The sequence below is a fragment of the Penicillium concentricum genome, assembly GCF_028827145.1.
Source record: "Penicillium concentricum strain IBT 3081 chromosome Unknown utg000001l_segment0_segment0, whole genome shotgun sequence".
NCBI lineage: Eukaryota > Fungi > Ascomycota > Eurotiomycetes > Eurotiales > Aspergillaceae > Penicillium > Penicillium concentricum.
Genome location: NW_026622754.1, coordinates 3,043,503 through 3,058,409, shown reverse-complemented (window position 1 = coordinate 3,058,409; position 14,907 = coordinate 3,043,503). Strand labels below are relative to the sequence as shown.

At 47.7% G+C, this 14,907-nt stretch overlaps 5 protein-coding genes across 5 annotated transcripts; 4 read left to right on the top strand and 1 right to left on the bottom strand.

The window, feature by feature from the left end:
- Positions 1–78: 78 nt before the first annotated feature.
- On the bottom strand, positions 79–2,166 carry N7517_001163 (fungal specific transcription factor domain-containing protein; the record flags this gene model as incomplete). The annotated part of the gene is made up of 4 exons (XM_056718893.1): positions 79–622; positions 682–911; positions 969–1,693; positions 1,752–2,166. Coding segments are annotated over 4 exons (1,914 nt in total), but the record flags the coding sequence as incomplete, so codon positions are not given.
- A 716-nt stretch (positions 2,167–2,882) lies between these two features.
- N7517_001162 (FAD-dependent oxidoreductase) lies at positions 2,883–4,287 on the top strand (the record flags this gene model as incomplete). Its single annotated transcript, XM_056718892.1, has 2 exons — positions 2,883–3,488; positions 3,544–4,287. 2 exons carry the CDS (start codon positions 2,883–2,885, stop codon positions 4,285–4,287), a joined length of 1,350 nt encoding a protein of 449 aa, XP_056583027.1.
- A 684-nt stretch (positions 4,288–4,971) lies between these two features.
- N7517_001161 (uncharacterized protein) lies at positions 4,972–6,664 on the top strand (the record flags this gene model as incomplete). Its single annotated transcript, XM_056718891.1, has 2 exons — positions 4,972–5,207; positions 5,302–6,664. The coding sequence occupies 2 exons, from the start codon at positions 4,972–4,974 to the stop codon at positions 6,662–6,664; spliced, it is 1,599 nt and encodes a 532-aa protein (XP_056583026.1).
- A 477-nt stretch (positions 6,665–7,141) lies between these two features.
- On the top strand, positions 7,142–9,122 carry N7517_001160 (uncharacterized protein; the record flags this gene model as incomplete). The annotated part of the gene is made up of 6 exons (XM_056718890.1): positions 7,142–7,235; positions 7,297–7,483; positions 7,550–7,664; positions 7,737–7,985; positions 8,039–8,296; positions 8,355–9,122. The coding sequence occupies 6 exons, from the start codon at positions 7,142–7,144 to the stop codon at positions 9,120–9,122; spliced, it is 1,671 nt and encodes a 556-aa protein (XP_056583025.1).
- A 559-nt stretch (positions 9,123–9,681) lies between these two features.
- On the top strand, positions 9,682–12,859 carry N7517_001159 (uncharacterized protein; the record flags this gene model as incomplete). The annotated part of the gene is made up of 2 exons (XM_056718889.1): positions 9,682–11,269; positions 11,325–12,859. 2 exons carry the CDS (start codon positions 9,682–9,684, stop codon positions 12,857–12,859), a joined length of 3,123 nt encoding a protein of 1,040 aa, XP_056583024.1.
- Between the last annotated feature and the right edge of the window lie 2,048 nt (positions 12,860–14,907).

The window sequence follows — 14,907 nt, the reverse complement described above, 5'->3', positions numbered from 1 at the left end:
TGGGTTGGGGATGTTTATATCCTTATTATGTATCAGACTGTGTGGTGATATATATTGTCATATGTTTTTGGAAAAATGTTAAGAAACCTCATGTCCTATCCATGTCTCAGTCCCTGAATAATAGGTGTCCCACGAGAACCAATCAAACATGTTCCCTGGAATGGATTTCTTCTCACCAAGACGAGAAGAAGACACCCCCGGTCGATTGCCATCAAATATAGACAATGGGGAGCCCATATCTGCAGGTAACCATTCGAGATAGTTGGTGACGTTTAATTCTCCAAAATCAAGATCCATTAAATCTTCAGAATGCTGGATATGATTGTCCATGGGCTGTACAGACGGTGGTTGAAATGACTTGTCAGGGGTTTCAATAGTCTCGGCCAAGGCACAACGCGAAACATGAACCTGAGCTAGTTGGAGAAAAACAGACGCAGTATGCTGCAACCTGGAGCATACAGTGGCCAGCAAGCGCATCTGTGATCTCATTTCCGCGAAATAGTCTACCGTCGCAGATAAAAGGTTCAGATCTTGCTCGATCGTAGATGCTTGGGCGCCATTGTTGTGGATGATGTTTCCGAATATCACGAAGAAAGGGGTAAACGGACAATATAGAAGTTGCCTTATCGAGTTATATCAGTGACAAGATTTCAAAAAGGGGGAGTTAAAATGTGTGTATACCATACTACCCCGTTGTATACAGAGCTCCAATTTGACACCATTAAGCTTAGGGTAGAGATAGCTTCGCGGGCAGATGAAAGGCGTAGAACCGACGAAGAATCATCCCCCTTGAGCAGAAGAATGAGGGAATGCAAATACTGAAACTTCATAGTGCTGATTCCCAAAGTCATTTCTCGGATTTGGCTGGCACTTGCCGAGGCACTTTCGACATGCAAGATGGTTGTGAGAGACTGTTCTCCAATATTAAAAAAACCGGGCTTTCTCATATCAACAGATGTGTAGCATACCTGATCGGTTTCCAAGTACCAATTCTCGAGGCTTGATCGAATCTCTTGCCTTCGATGTACCGAGCCATCCATCGCGAGAAGATCCGCAACCGACCCTCCGAGTTTTGCCCAATAAATTGAACGTGTGATAATTGCAGCACCGAAACGCGAGCCACAGGCAGATCCCTGCCCATCCCCAAATCCAGCACGCTCGTGGGGTACGAACTTGAGCAAGAAGGACTGTTCTGGCAACGGAACATCTCTATACAATGCCGTGGGAAGGAAAGCCGGTCTTCCAAACGAGAGGGAGCATGATTTATCTATTAAGAAAAGCATCCAAAACAGACAAAGCCGTTGCTGTCTTGAGTCCACATCCTGGTGAGCCGGTGAATGTAAATCTAGAGCTTCGGCCTGTCTGCACGCATGTCCTAACAGCATCCAAGATAGATTCGGCGCAGCGTAATCCTCGCCATGCATTGCTAGGAAACATAAAGCTTGCACATTGGCGTAGCGTGGTTCGAGAAAGATACTGCTATCATTCAGCGCGAGTTGCACGTTACGCCGAAAATTCTTCGTTTCGCCGTTTTCTCCGTTCTCATTCGAGACGATGGAAAGCATCATGTAATTGAAGTAGGCGATCCATCCCCTTTCGTGGACTTTGTGGGGTTCAAATACCACTTGTATTATGACGTCGTCCGGCGGAAAGGAGAAGAAAGGTTCGCCAAGCTCACCATACTCCAAGAATCCTAATTTGGAGTTCAGAGGTCAGTGCTTATCCGCGTCCTCGAAGAAACGAGAACTTACTGCTGATCAGGCGGTAGCCGGTTGCCTTCGAAGGTATATAGAATGTGGTCGAATCCCCTGAAATCTGTTGCTCAACGTCCGTGGTGGTCAATCGACCGGAGAGATATTGAAGTTCCGAGTGTGCACTCTGGGTAGTAGCATTGCCCGGTGATTGGTGGACTGCATCAATGTTGGCGGATGCCTCCTTTAGGAAGGAGAAAGAAAGCGAGGGGCCGCCGTAGAGCCTTGATTCAGGACCACCATTTTCTGTAACGACGGCACAATAGGGCCCACTGGGTGTTCCAGTATTTGTCCGAGGTAGTGAAGGAGCGATAGTCTGCAGGACTCGATTGACAGAGTCTGTCAACTGCTGGACTGTGTGCTCAAGTTGCTTCAATCTACGTTGGATGTCATTTTCCACTACCAAGTCTTTCGGTCTGGGGCCGTCAGTTTTAGCTTTGTATACAGCTTTCTTTGTTGATACTATCAAATCTCACATGTGATTGGGAGTTGGATTTGGCTGGGCGGAGGTCGATTTGTCTCGTGAGTATTCACAGCCACTGGGCCACGGCTTGCAGTTACTGCATTTTGGGAGGTCCCGCGAGCACCTTCAAAATTTAGCAATGCTGCTCAAAAGAAATTTGATTCCTGGGTGTGTAATACTTGAGTTTCTTCTGTCGGCAAAAGGTACACTGTGCAAGTCAGTTGCGATCAAGCTGTTGGTGATATGGCGGTGCATACTGCAAATCGAGCAAACTTAACTTCCATAATGGAACATCACAGAATGACTCCGATTATTATTTCAATCTGACTTTACAATTGTCAAGATAGAAAGAGAGGGATCCGGAAGGTCGTCCGGAAGCTGAGCCGTTGATTGGCTGAGCTCGGAGCTCCCGTTATAGACCAATCAGAATGATTTGTTTCGGAATTTAGTCCGGTGCGCGACCCGATGCTGTGATATGCACTCAAGACCTCAGAAATTTGTTAGTGAAAAGACTGTCTATAATACTGAGAATGCCCGGCTTTATCCAATCATTGATTCGCCGACGGGAGATGTTTTCGAGTATCCGTCCAAGTATACGCTTGAACATGTCAAGGGCCGCGACAAAGGCGCCGTCGATTATAACACGACCTCTGTCTCGCAGTGCATCAATGCCTTTAGTGACTCGTCCGATCCAACCATTCCATCGCACCCCATATTTATGCCGCAACTATACCACGAAAAAAGCAAAGGAAACACCTCCATCAATCGCAATTATTGGCGGTGGGCCAAGTGGTCTAGTCCTTGCTCGACTATTGGAAGTCAACGGCATCACAGACTACGTCGTATTTGAGCGAGATCAGTCCTCCACACCAGGTCCGAACGAACAAGGTGGAACTCTGGACCTGCACGGAGACTCAGGTCAAGAAGCCCTCAAGCGCGCCGGCTTGTTCGACAAGTTCAGCAACGAACTCGCACGCTGGGACGCTGCGTGTTTCCATCTGCTCGACTTGACTGGGGAAACAATTGCCAACTTCAGTGATGTGGGGAACCGTCCTGAAATTGATCGCTTGCAACTTCGCCGCCTTTTGCTCGAGTCGATTCCTCAACACAAGATTCGATGGGGACATGGTGTTAAATGTGTCGAGAAAGGAGAACCTAAGAAGGAGACTGTTGATGATAATGGATACATCATTCATTTTACAGATGGTTCCTCTGCAACAGGGTTCCGACTTGTGGTAGGCGCCGATGGCGTATGGAGCAAAGTTCGTCCTCTGGTGAGTAGGGTTCAGAGAATCTACATTATTTCAATTCCTAACTTCATTTTTCAAGCTCACACCCGCAAAGCCAGAGTACTCTGGTAAGCTCTACATCGAGGGCAAAATCTCGCACAACAATCCGAGCTACGCTGTCGCCCATGAGCTGGTCGGACCTGGAAACATGCTTGTATTAGGCGACAATAAGACGATAGCGGTGCAGCAGCTATCCGATGGTCATTATCGCGTTTATTTTGGGCTTGTCGCACCTGAAGACTTTTATCAACGCAAGAGCTCCATTGACGCTGATCCTAGCAAAACTACCGAGGAAACCCGTTCCCGTCTTCTGTCCTCCAATGAGTTCTTCGCGCATTGGACGCCGCGCGTGAAGGGATTTGTCGAAAATGCCGAAGGTCCCTTCCGTCCCTGGCCCTTGTATTTCATCGACCCAGAAACAGTCGGCTGGGATCGCTCTGTGGCTCCTGGCGTTACCTTGTTGGGGGATGCTGCTCATGCTTCGACTCCATTTGTTGGGGAGGGTGTTAATTGCAGCATGTACGATGCAGTTATGCTGGCGGAATGTCTTGTCGCTCACTGCGGCAGAAACACTACGCTGACTAATGTGGAGGAGGTAAAGCTGGAGGCTGCACTGGCTGCGTACGAAGAGGATATGTTCACACGTGGTCAAGATCTGATTCGGCGCAGCGATGAGAGTGGAAGAATGCTGTTTTCGGATAATGCTGGTTCACTTACTTTCCAGATTTTTAATGGTGATGCTGAGCATGAGACTGTCAAGTCTGAGATTCACGAGAAGCAATAGCAAGATGGGAACATCAAGATAGCGCGACAGTGCGGGTTTCAACAGCGGTGGCTATTTAGTATACCAGGCTGAAAATTTTAGTTCTTTGTATCTGTGGGATTGACTCTAGAATAAAAAGGACGTAAAATATGTCAGTATGAAAGGCTAAAACGATACCAAAAAGTCTGTAGGGAGAGAAGGAAAGTCCAGCCACACACAAGCCTCAGCAAAAATAAAAAATGGAGAAGTCCTTACCAGGAAGTCACATGAGATACCTTACCCTGGAGAGGTGGGTTAGGCGTCAAGGCTGTTTTTCCTCGTGCTCAGTTACTTCAACTATCCGGACCAGAGATTGTTGACTCCAATTGAGCTGACATGTCAGAAAACACAGAACAGGGGTGATAATTGATTATTTGGCACATGTCTAGTGCCTTGGCAATTTGACCTCCAAGAAGTTGAATGGAGAACTCCACCCACTAAGCATTTGATGCGACCTCGGGATATTGAATCTACCTATCGTGCACCTTTCAAGCGATTGGGTTATTTTGCTCAAATCCGGCAATCCCCCGGGAATATCGGGGTTATCCCCTCACGAGGCGTGATAAGCTTTGACTTGGTACTTTTGACCAGCGCGTGGAGCTCAGAACATAAAGTTCCCGGGCAACCTTTCATTATTTACGCGTTTCTCCACAATTGCGTTGCAAAATGGTCATGTCGGAGCCAAAAGCAGAGTCGCCGTTTACGATCAGTGCCTTGGGGAGCAGGGGCACTGGATTATCTTGGCTCTCCAATTCTGGAATCATCAAGCTCAACTTAATGCTTGTGCTTTTACAAATATCGAGCTACGCAACAGGTTATGATGGATCGATGATGAATGGGCTGCAGTCACTCACCACCTGGAAAACCTCTTTTAACAACCCCGGACCTTCTGAGCTGGGTCTGTACGTGACAATCGAGCCTGGTGTGCTTGGACAATCTAGCCGGCTATTCCCGGCTGTTGCGCAAGGATATCAAAACTAACATAATCCTTCACAGTCTAAATGCAATCCAAAACGTGGGTCAGCTCGTCACAATGCCTATTTGCGCCATCAGTTGCGACAGATTTGGCCGTCGCCCGGTCCTATTCGCTGGCGCCTTCGTTCTTTTAGTCGGAGTTGCCTTACAGGCTGCAGCACAGAACGTCGGTATGTTCATTGCAGCCCGCGGAATCATTGGCATGGGGCTCGTCCTAAACATCACTGCCGCGCCGCTCCTCCTCCTGGAGTTGGCCTTCCCAAGACAACAGGGACCACAGGTAGCCATATACAACAGCTTGTGGAACCTGGGTGCTTTGGTTGCTGCATGGATCACCTACGGCTCGTTTCGCATCGGAAGCACCTGGGCATGGCGGCTTCCTTCGCTCCTTCAAGGCCTCTCCAGCGTGCTTCAGATTGGACTCTGCTTCTTGATCGAGGAGTCGCCCCGATGGCTTATCAGTAAAGAGCGCGATGATGAGGCAAGAAAACTCATTTGCAAGTATCATGCCAACGGCGATGATTCAGATCCTTTAGTCACACTGGAGATGGAGGAGATTCGCACTGCGCTTCAACTTGAGAACGAGGCAAGACGCACTACCTCGTACTTGACGTTCTTCCAAAGCAAAGGTAATATCAGACGGTTTTTTATTATTCTGTCTGTGGGATTCTTCTCCCAGTGGAGCGGTAATGGTCTCATCTCATACTACCTCACATTAATTCTCAACTCGATTGGATATACAGCAGAGAGCACGCAGACTCTCATCAACGCACTTCTCACACTGTGGTCAATGATTTGGAGCTTGGTATTTTCCGCTGTGATGAATCGATTTGGTCGACGCACTCTCTTCCTTATCTCTACCGCAGGTATCCTGGCGGTCTATATTGTTTGGACCGCCCTCGAGGCTACGTATGAGAAGCGATCAGCAGACGGAACAGGGGGCGGCGGCTACGCAAAGGGTGTCTTGGCCATGATCTTTCTGTACAATTTCTTTTACTCCGTCGGCTGGACGCCTCTGCAAGTTACCTACTGCATCGAGATATTACCGTTCGACTTGCGCGCCCGAGGTCTCGTTCTGTATAACCTCTTCGTCGCACTTGCTGGTATCTTTAACCAGTACGTAAATCCGATCGGTGTAACAAACAGCACATGGAAGTTCTATATTACCTACGACGTGTGGCTGGCTTTCGAGCTTGTGGTGGTCTACTTTTTGTTTGTGGAGACCGGCAGTCTTAGTCTGGAAGAAACTGCCGTTATCTTGGATGGAGAAGAGTACGGGAACAAATTGGTTGGAGTCGCGGTATCTGCAGCCGAGCAGAAAATTGTCGAGAGAGCCAAGGTGCAGGCTATGGCAAATGAAGAGATAGTGTCGGAGAAATTATAGACACGGAGAAATATGGGCTTGCAGGATCGCGGGGTAATTTTCTCACCTGTGGAAGATTTCTTTTGTTATTAAATGCAATGTATAATGGGATTGAGTGATTTTCGTATTATATTTAGCCATGATGTGTCCTAATTGATGAAGTAATATGGGTATACATAGTTCTTGGATCGGCACAAGAAGGATTATCGTGGACCGATTGGTGGACGGGGTAATCTATAGTAATATTCTCCAACTTTGATTGTGCATCTATGCCTCGGGCATATCACCGGTCATGTCACCGGCCAAGTGCTCCAATTCTGCGGAGTATTTCCGATAAACCAGAGCATCTACGGGGTAGCTTCACAACATACCCGAGGACATCTTGACCTCCGCATTCAAAACGGACTAGTATGAAGACATATTCATGAAATTCTAGTTTGGGGCATTGGAAATGCATTACTCCGCAACCTTCTCGATTCCTACTTCCATTGAGCCAACATGAGATTGAATGGCATCGCCGGATATGCAATCGCCAGCGTGATTTTGGCAACTGGTGCCTCGGCTGCCCAGATCACAAAAGGCCTGTCAAAAAGTCTGTAACAGGTGGACCTCCTCTCTGTATAACACTGTTTACTAAAACACCTGCTCCACAGATGCGCAAGATCTTTTCGACTGGTCTATGTATGTGAACGACAAGCACTGGGATGACTCGTACAAATACATATCGTATCCCGACAAGGGTCCCTGGTCAACCCGCTTCACGGCATGGTATGCTGCAGGTCTGCTGTACAGGAATAAGGGACGAGATGTGTCCAATGCCAAAGCTGCCATTGAAAATATGTGAAGAGACCTCGATGCTCAGGTCCATTGCGACTCCGACTTGTTTTGGACTGACTGTATCGACAGTCTCACGTGCCAGATGACCGAAAGCTATGAGTCGGCTTGGTATGGCACCTTCAAGCTTTCACCAGACGAGCCATATCCAACACCAGACTCAGAGCTGTACCCGCCAGAGATATACGTAAGTGTTCTTCAGTTCCGTGCGGGGAAATATCAATATACGTGATAGTCAAGCTCACATAAGTATTTCCAGGCGACCTATGACCCAAATTGGAGAGAATTTATTGGAACCCAGTTTGTGCAGATTGTCGAAGAGTTTGCTCATTTGCTAGGAAAAGGCCTGGTCTCTCGTATTGAGGACAGCTTGGAAATCGCAGCTGTTGGTTCTATGCGGCGCAATGGTACATACCCGGAGGGTGACAACCTAACGCCAGCCTATACAAACCCAGCCGTCATGCGCGCGTGGTACGTATCTTGGATTGGCGAGCGCCGCAACAACCAGGTACATGTCTATGAGTGAATGAGGCCTGTCTTGTCGATGGGACATTAACCCAGGACATTCAGGCTTTTATCGACTATGCAAACACCCAGGGTGACCTCATTTTGGATTTATTCAAGTCCACCGGCGATAACGTGGTTTCTGAATACAATGCCCCGACTTACTACGGAATGGATACCTGGGCACTTGCGGGTGCTATGAAATATGGATCACCAAAAGCCACGATGACCAAGAACGCCAAGGTCATTTTGAAAGACATGTGGGCTGATATCGCAGCTCACTACAACCCGTATCTGGCAAATATGGTGGGACCGGTAAGAACTCCCCCTTGAGCTTCGAGGGGTTATCCTCTAACAAGTTTGGAACAAATAGTACGATAGAGCCTACACACGCGATCTAGTGAGCAACTCAGCTGTCATCGACTACTTCTGGTGGGGCCTGTACGGCTACGGGGTTGGGCCACAGCCCAACAAGCTCGAGGGAGACTTATTGTTTGATGTCACACAGGGCGCAGCATTGGCCCTTATCATGGATGCGGTTGCGGATCACATCTCCAAAGAAGATGCAGTGTGGCTTCGGAGCCAGAAACATTGGGACGGAGAGCGTATGATTACCAAGAAGGTAGCTGATGCCCTCGGTGCCGATGCTGAGGTTCGAGTTGTCACATCGTGGATGAGCGCTCCACTCATGATCGGTGCACAACAAGTCAATGAGACTACCAACCGCGGTAAACAGTACGTCCCGGCCATTGTTCAATGGGCTGGTGACAAGAACCGTACGCCACACCCGTACATGACTTTCTTCAGTCTCTACCCGACGGCATCGACTATTGATGCTGTCGCGGGACTGAATAGTCTAGAGATCTCGTACCCAAACACTACTCAGGATGGCACAGATATATTCACATTTGTTCTCACGCAACTACCACCAAGCTGGACACTTACTAAGAAAAAGGTTGTTAGTGGCCTTGAAAATCTGCCTTGTCTAGAGGCTACTATCACTGCTGAGGGGTTAGAAAAGCAGCCGGTCATCTATGGCTCCTCTCTTATAGACAATCGGGTCTATAACATATCTTATGTTGTGCCTTCTGGTTTCATTGGCGTGCCTAGGGTTTCGTTCAAATTTGACTACACCTGTTGATGAGCGTGTGAATAGACATGTTCTATCTTGCTAGTTGGAATCTCAATGACCTTGATTTGGGTGGTAGTCCCCCAAGGCTGGAATAGTTTCTATAAAAAGTTATCTACATATAACACATCACTTACGTCATGCAGTAATGGACATCAGAATATTGAACTGCGTCGGCAATGATAGAGGCCATAAAATCGAATGACCTAGAAACATTCCATTCCAATCCAATCATTCCACCATCAATCGAGTATTTGTAAATCAAATCTCTCATATGAATCGGAGTTCGCTCCGAGTCTTACTCGGCATAACTCCAGTGTCGCATTTTAACCGGTGGCCGTATTTGTCCATGATGCCTGTTAGATTCCTACCAATAGGCCAACAGGATCATATCTTGGCGCATAATGCCGGCAAAATATCCTTGAAATTACCCAACTTTGCTGCGAAACTACCTTAGTGGCGTGCACTATCTTAGCCCCGCGCTCAGGCATATCTGTTCACCCATCTACAACCCCCCAGCTGCGTCTCAAGCAGTCAAAGTTGGAACTCTCTTGAGATAAACTCTACAATTATGTCTTTTCCTAAGGCGCTACCTGATTGGAACAACCTCAAAGTGATTCACAAGAACACCCTTCCACCACGGGCGCACTACTACAGCTACGCTTCAGAGGAACGGGCCCTCAGCTTCAATCGCGATAAGAGCGAGTATGTTTCCCTCAATGGTACATGGAAATTCCGACACGATGCCTCTCCATTTGAAGCACCTGAGTGGTCCACCGCTAATCCCTTGAGCTGGGACGACGTTCAAGTCCCAGGAATGTGGCAGCTCCAGGGTTATTCTCATCCGACTTACACCAACGTCAACTATCCGTTCCATGTGAATCCTCCAAATGTGCCGCTCCTCAACGAGACTGGATCTTACTGGAGGCAGTTTGTAACTCCTTCCACGTGGAAAGAACAACAGATCCGCATCCGCTTTGAAGGCGTTGATAGTGCATTCCATCTCTGGGTTAACGGAGAAGAAGTTGGGTACTCGCAAGGTTCACGCAATCCTAGCGAGTTTGACATCACTTCCCTACTCAAACCAGCCGGCTCTGTGAATACCCTCGCGGTGCGCGTGTACGAATTCTGCGATGGCTCATATATTGAGCGCCAAGATCAGTGGCTTCTCAGCGGTATCTTCCGAGATGTTGGCTTGCTCGGCTTTCCGCTGGACTCAGTGGTTGACTTCGACGCCGTTCCAACGCTTAGCGAAGATCTGTCTACAGGCCAGCTCCTCACCAGCGTCAAAATACAAGGACAAGATGCCGATGTCCAGGCCAAGTTATATCGACCAGATAGCTCGCTACTCAAGGAGTTCAAATTCTCTTCTAAAGAGTCCGGCACTATCAGTGTGTTCGGGGATGACTTAAAGCTGTGGTCTGCCGAAGATCCTGTTCTCTATACCTTGACTGTCACCTTCAACGGCCGTACAATTCCCCAGCGCATTGGATTCCGACGCATCGAGCAAGAAGGCGCAAACTTCTTGGTCAATGGCAAGCCAATCATTTTATACGGCATGAACCGTCACGAGCATCATCACCTCCACGGCCGCGCCGTGCCGTATGAAAATATGCGTGCGGACCTCATTCTGATGAAGAAACACAACATAAACGCTTTGCGATGCTGTCATCAACCCAATGATCCCAGACTATACGAAGTTTGCGATGAACTTGGTCTTTACGTGATGGCTGAGGCAGATCTCGAGACTCACGGCTTCGATCCCGTGGAGCGGTCCAATATTCTGAACCAGCACCTGATGACAGAGCATGAAATCCAAGAAAAGTCCTACAAGATGGCCACCAAGTGGACCTCCGACAATTTGGAATGGAAGGATGCTTATCTTGATCGTGCGGTTGAGCTTGTTCAGCGCTTCAAGAACTTCCCTTGTATCATAATGTGGTCCCTTGGAAACGAAGCGTTCTACGGCCAGAACCACGCGAGCATGTACAAGTGGATTAAAGAGGCTGACCCCACTCGTCTCGTTCACTATGAGGGTGACCGGGAGGCTATCAGCGCTGATTTGTACTCCACCATGTACTGGAGTATCGACGACCTGAAAAAGCACGTCAGTGAGAAGCCAGACAGACCTCTGATTCAGTGCGAATACGGACATGCCAGTAAGTTTGAATTTTGTGCTCGATGTAACTCCACTAACCTCTGTTTGGTACATAGTGGGTAACGGTCCAGGTGGATTGAAAGAATACATCGAGGCATACCGCACCGAAAAGCTCCTCCAAGGCGGTTTCATCTGGGAGTGGTGTAACCATGGCCTTCTCAAGAGAGACGGTGAGACTTCGTACTATGCATATGGCGGGGACTTTGGCGACGAGCCCAATGATGCAGACTTTATCCTTGATGGAATGGTATTCTCGGATCACACACCAACTCCAGGCCTAACGGAATATAAAAAGGCGATTGAACCAGTCACAGTGACACTGAAGGGGGGTAGCCTGGAAGTGGTAAATCACTATGACTTCAATACCCTCGATCACCTGTCCATCTCATGGCACGTTGTCAAGGAAACAGGAAACACTGAGGCAGTACCATGGGAAATCCCCCAAATCAAACCCGGAGAATCAAAGGTGATCGATCTGCCCGAGGGCGTGAATTTGGGCTCTGATCAAAGCTGGCTCACCATCAACTTCAGACTGCGAGAGCCCACATCCTGGGCAACCCAGGGACACGAGATTGCGTGGGCGCAGATCCCTTTATTGGATGACCAAAAACTCGCAATCTCTCCAAGAATATCCTCACCACAGTCCACAATGTCTGTTCAGGAGGGACCAGGCCGGCTATACATCAACTCAAACAGCTTCAGCTCCCACTTCACTTACGACCTGATTCGAGGTGATCTATCATGGTCAACTGATACAGGAAAAATCTTCAACAGCGGACCACAGCTAGGAATATACCGCGCCCTGACACAGAACGACGTCGGATTCGTGGGACCTCATATTGAATGGGAGCGCTTCCGTGTGAAAAGTAGTCACATGCTTGTCGAATCCGCCAACTGGCGTGTTAACGACGATGGGAGCGTACTCATCACCACCAAAGTCCGTGTTGGACCTACCGTGCTAGAATGGGCATTCGAGGCTGTTCTCACTTACACTATCACGGAGGCGTCAGTGTCCTTGCATGTGAAGGGTGACTTCACAGGAACACACCCAAAATACATCCCAAGAATTGGTCTCACTCTCCGGCTTCCCCGACAATATGATGCTGCTACATGGTTTGGCAGAGGACCCGGTGAATCTTACCGTGACACGAAGGCAGCTGCACGGTTCGGAACGTACACGGCCTCTCTTGAGAGCGGTCTCCAGACGCCATATGAATGGCCGCAGGAGAATGGTAATCGCATCGATACACGCTGGGTGAGCGTTCACTCCTCGCCTGCAGATTCGTCGTATGCTGCCTCTGCTGGGGCAGTTGCACCTACTCCAGAGATCAAGGCGTCCATGGATGCACCGTTTAGTTTCTCGCTTCGCAAATATGCGACGATGGAGCTTGACCGCGCGAAGCACCCCTATGAGCTCTCGGAGCTGAATAATGAGACAGAGCTAAATATTGACTACGCGCATCATGGAATTGGAACAGCCAGTTGTGGACCTGGTGCTTTTGAGGGCAATAGGCTCGAAGCTGGGGCGTTCGAGTTTACTACTAGCTTTAGTCTTGTTGGTTGCAAAAAGAAGCGAGAAGCCACCAGCTGAGCTGCTATACGGGCCTAGAGGGGAGTCATCTGTCAATACTGGATATCACTCGTTTAGGTGAATTTCCCTCAATTGAGCCATCTGGAAATTCTGAATGTAAAGCACAAATGATGTGCATAAAAGGACAAGAAATGAAGACGGCGATAAATGGGTTGGCGTGATGGACACAATAACATACTGTACTACTTTTGTTCTAGATGATATAATGGACAGGATACGATATGCAACTCATGCGCTACGGAGATGTTTGCTAATACTCCTGGCACGAATATGAATGCCATTCCTAATGGGTTTGAAAGAAAGGCAGGCAGCTACGCCGGGGCGATGGACAAGATGATTCTATTCGCCCATCTCCTCATCCAATCCGGTCTTCTTGTTTAGCCTCCTCATCGTTCTCAAACAATGCCTGGAACCAGGTTATCGCAGCGTTCTTCTGAAGCTGGCTTAGACGCTCACTAGGGGTTGGGGCGATGATAATGCCGTGGCGGCGAATCTGGGCATGCATGCTATTCGCCAAAGCAAAAGCCACCTGTAGTTAGCCGGTTCACAATCGATAAATGTGGTATTTGTTGGGGACTATAATGTATGGCTCGAAAGTCAGGAGGGAGAGAGTTGTATTGGAAAGGGGAGATGGAACTCCCGAACTATCTAACTATCTAGTTGACTAGTTAACTAACGTATTCGGTAAGCGAGTAGCCACTGTAAGCGAGTGGCCACCCTCCCCTAGACTTCCGCAAAGCCACAAATGGGCCCGAACCTCGGGCCTATAACCTAACCTGCAGTGGGCTATAGGCCCGGCCTTCGAAACCCAACCTAACCCACTAGGCTTTTATAGGGGCCTTATAGGCCCCTATAAAAGCCTATCGTACTAGCCTCTATAATCGCTGTATTACGACCTCCTACTAGTCGTATAAAGTTTAAATTTAGAATCTAGGTTTATATTAGCTATATAAGTATATGTTTTAATTTTAAATAAAATCCGATTGGTAGAAGTTAAGATATTATAGAAAATGTGAAAGTTGATATTTTAATGTTAGATATATATTTACGATTTATACGGGAGTACCACCCCTTTCTAGAGAACCTCTATAATTTTAAAATATTATAAATAAATGAAATTTTCGTGTTTTTAAACATGATTTAGAGAAATAACTAGTAATCAATTCTAACTAGATCATTTAAACTAACATAATATTATAGTTAGTTATTAGGGATAAGGCTTAGATAGACTGCGACATCGCCCGACGGGCCGGTGGGCGGGGCCCATGGGCCTTTTTAGTAAGCAAAATTAGCTTAACACGTGATTTTTATTGACAGATTTCAAAATATTTTAACTAAATTTGTATATTTTATATACTTATACTAATAATTCCGGATTTTTAATAAGATATATATAAATATATATAGTATAATTTACTATATAACTAATTTTTATATATATTGAAGACAACTTTGTGTGGGCGTAGTGGGCGTGCCCACTGTGGGCGCGCCCATGGGCCTTGGGCCCCTCCTAGGGGCCCATGGACGGGCGATGTCGCAGTCTAGGCCTAGAAACGGTGCTAAATGTAGGGTAATTAAGAAACCCTAAAAAGGGGGTTTAACTTAGCATCTTTGTATTGTTTAGGGCCTATTTAGGCCCTATGAAAGCCTAGTGGGCTTTTACCATAGGCCCATAGCCCATCGACAGGCCCGAGGACCGGACCTAAAACCCAGCCCATTTACGGGTTGGGTTGGGTTGGGCTTTGGGCTCTGTGGGCCGGTGCGGAAGTCTACTCTCCCCTAAAACGCGTCTATGAACTAGCACTTAGTCAATTCAACCACCCATTATGCCACTAGTTCGCTCTCGAAGCTCTCAAAATACAATATAGCAAGAGCGTAGGATTCTATTAGCTATCTAGGCTTTTAAAATTCAAGATGTTAGTAGTATTACTCTCGCTACTCGCACATTTACGCGCCAATTTATATAAACTAATAGCAATTAAAGAGGAATCTCTTTAAAATGGGTTCTATTAATAGATCTACGTGGAGCTACCCCCGCCCTTCTACCG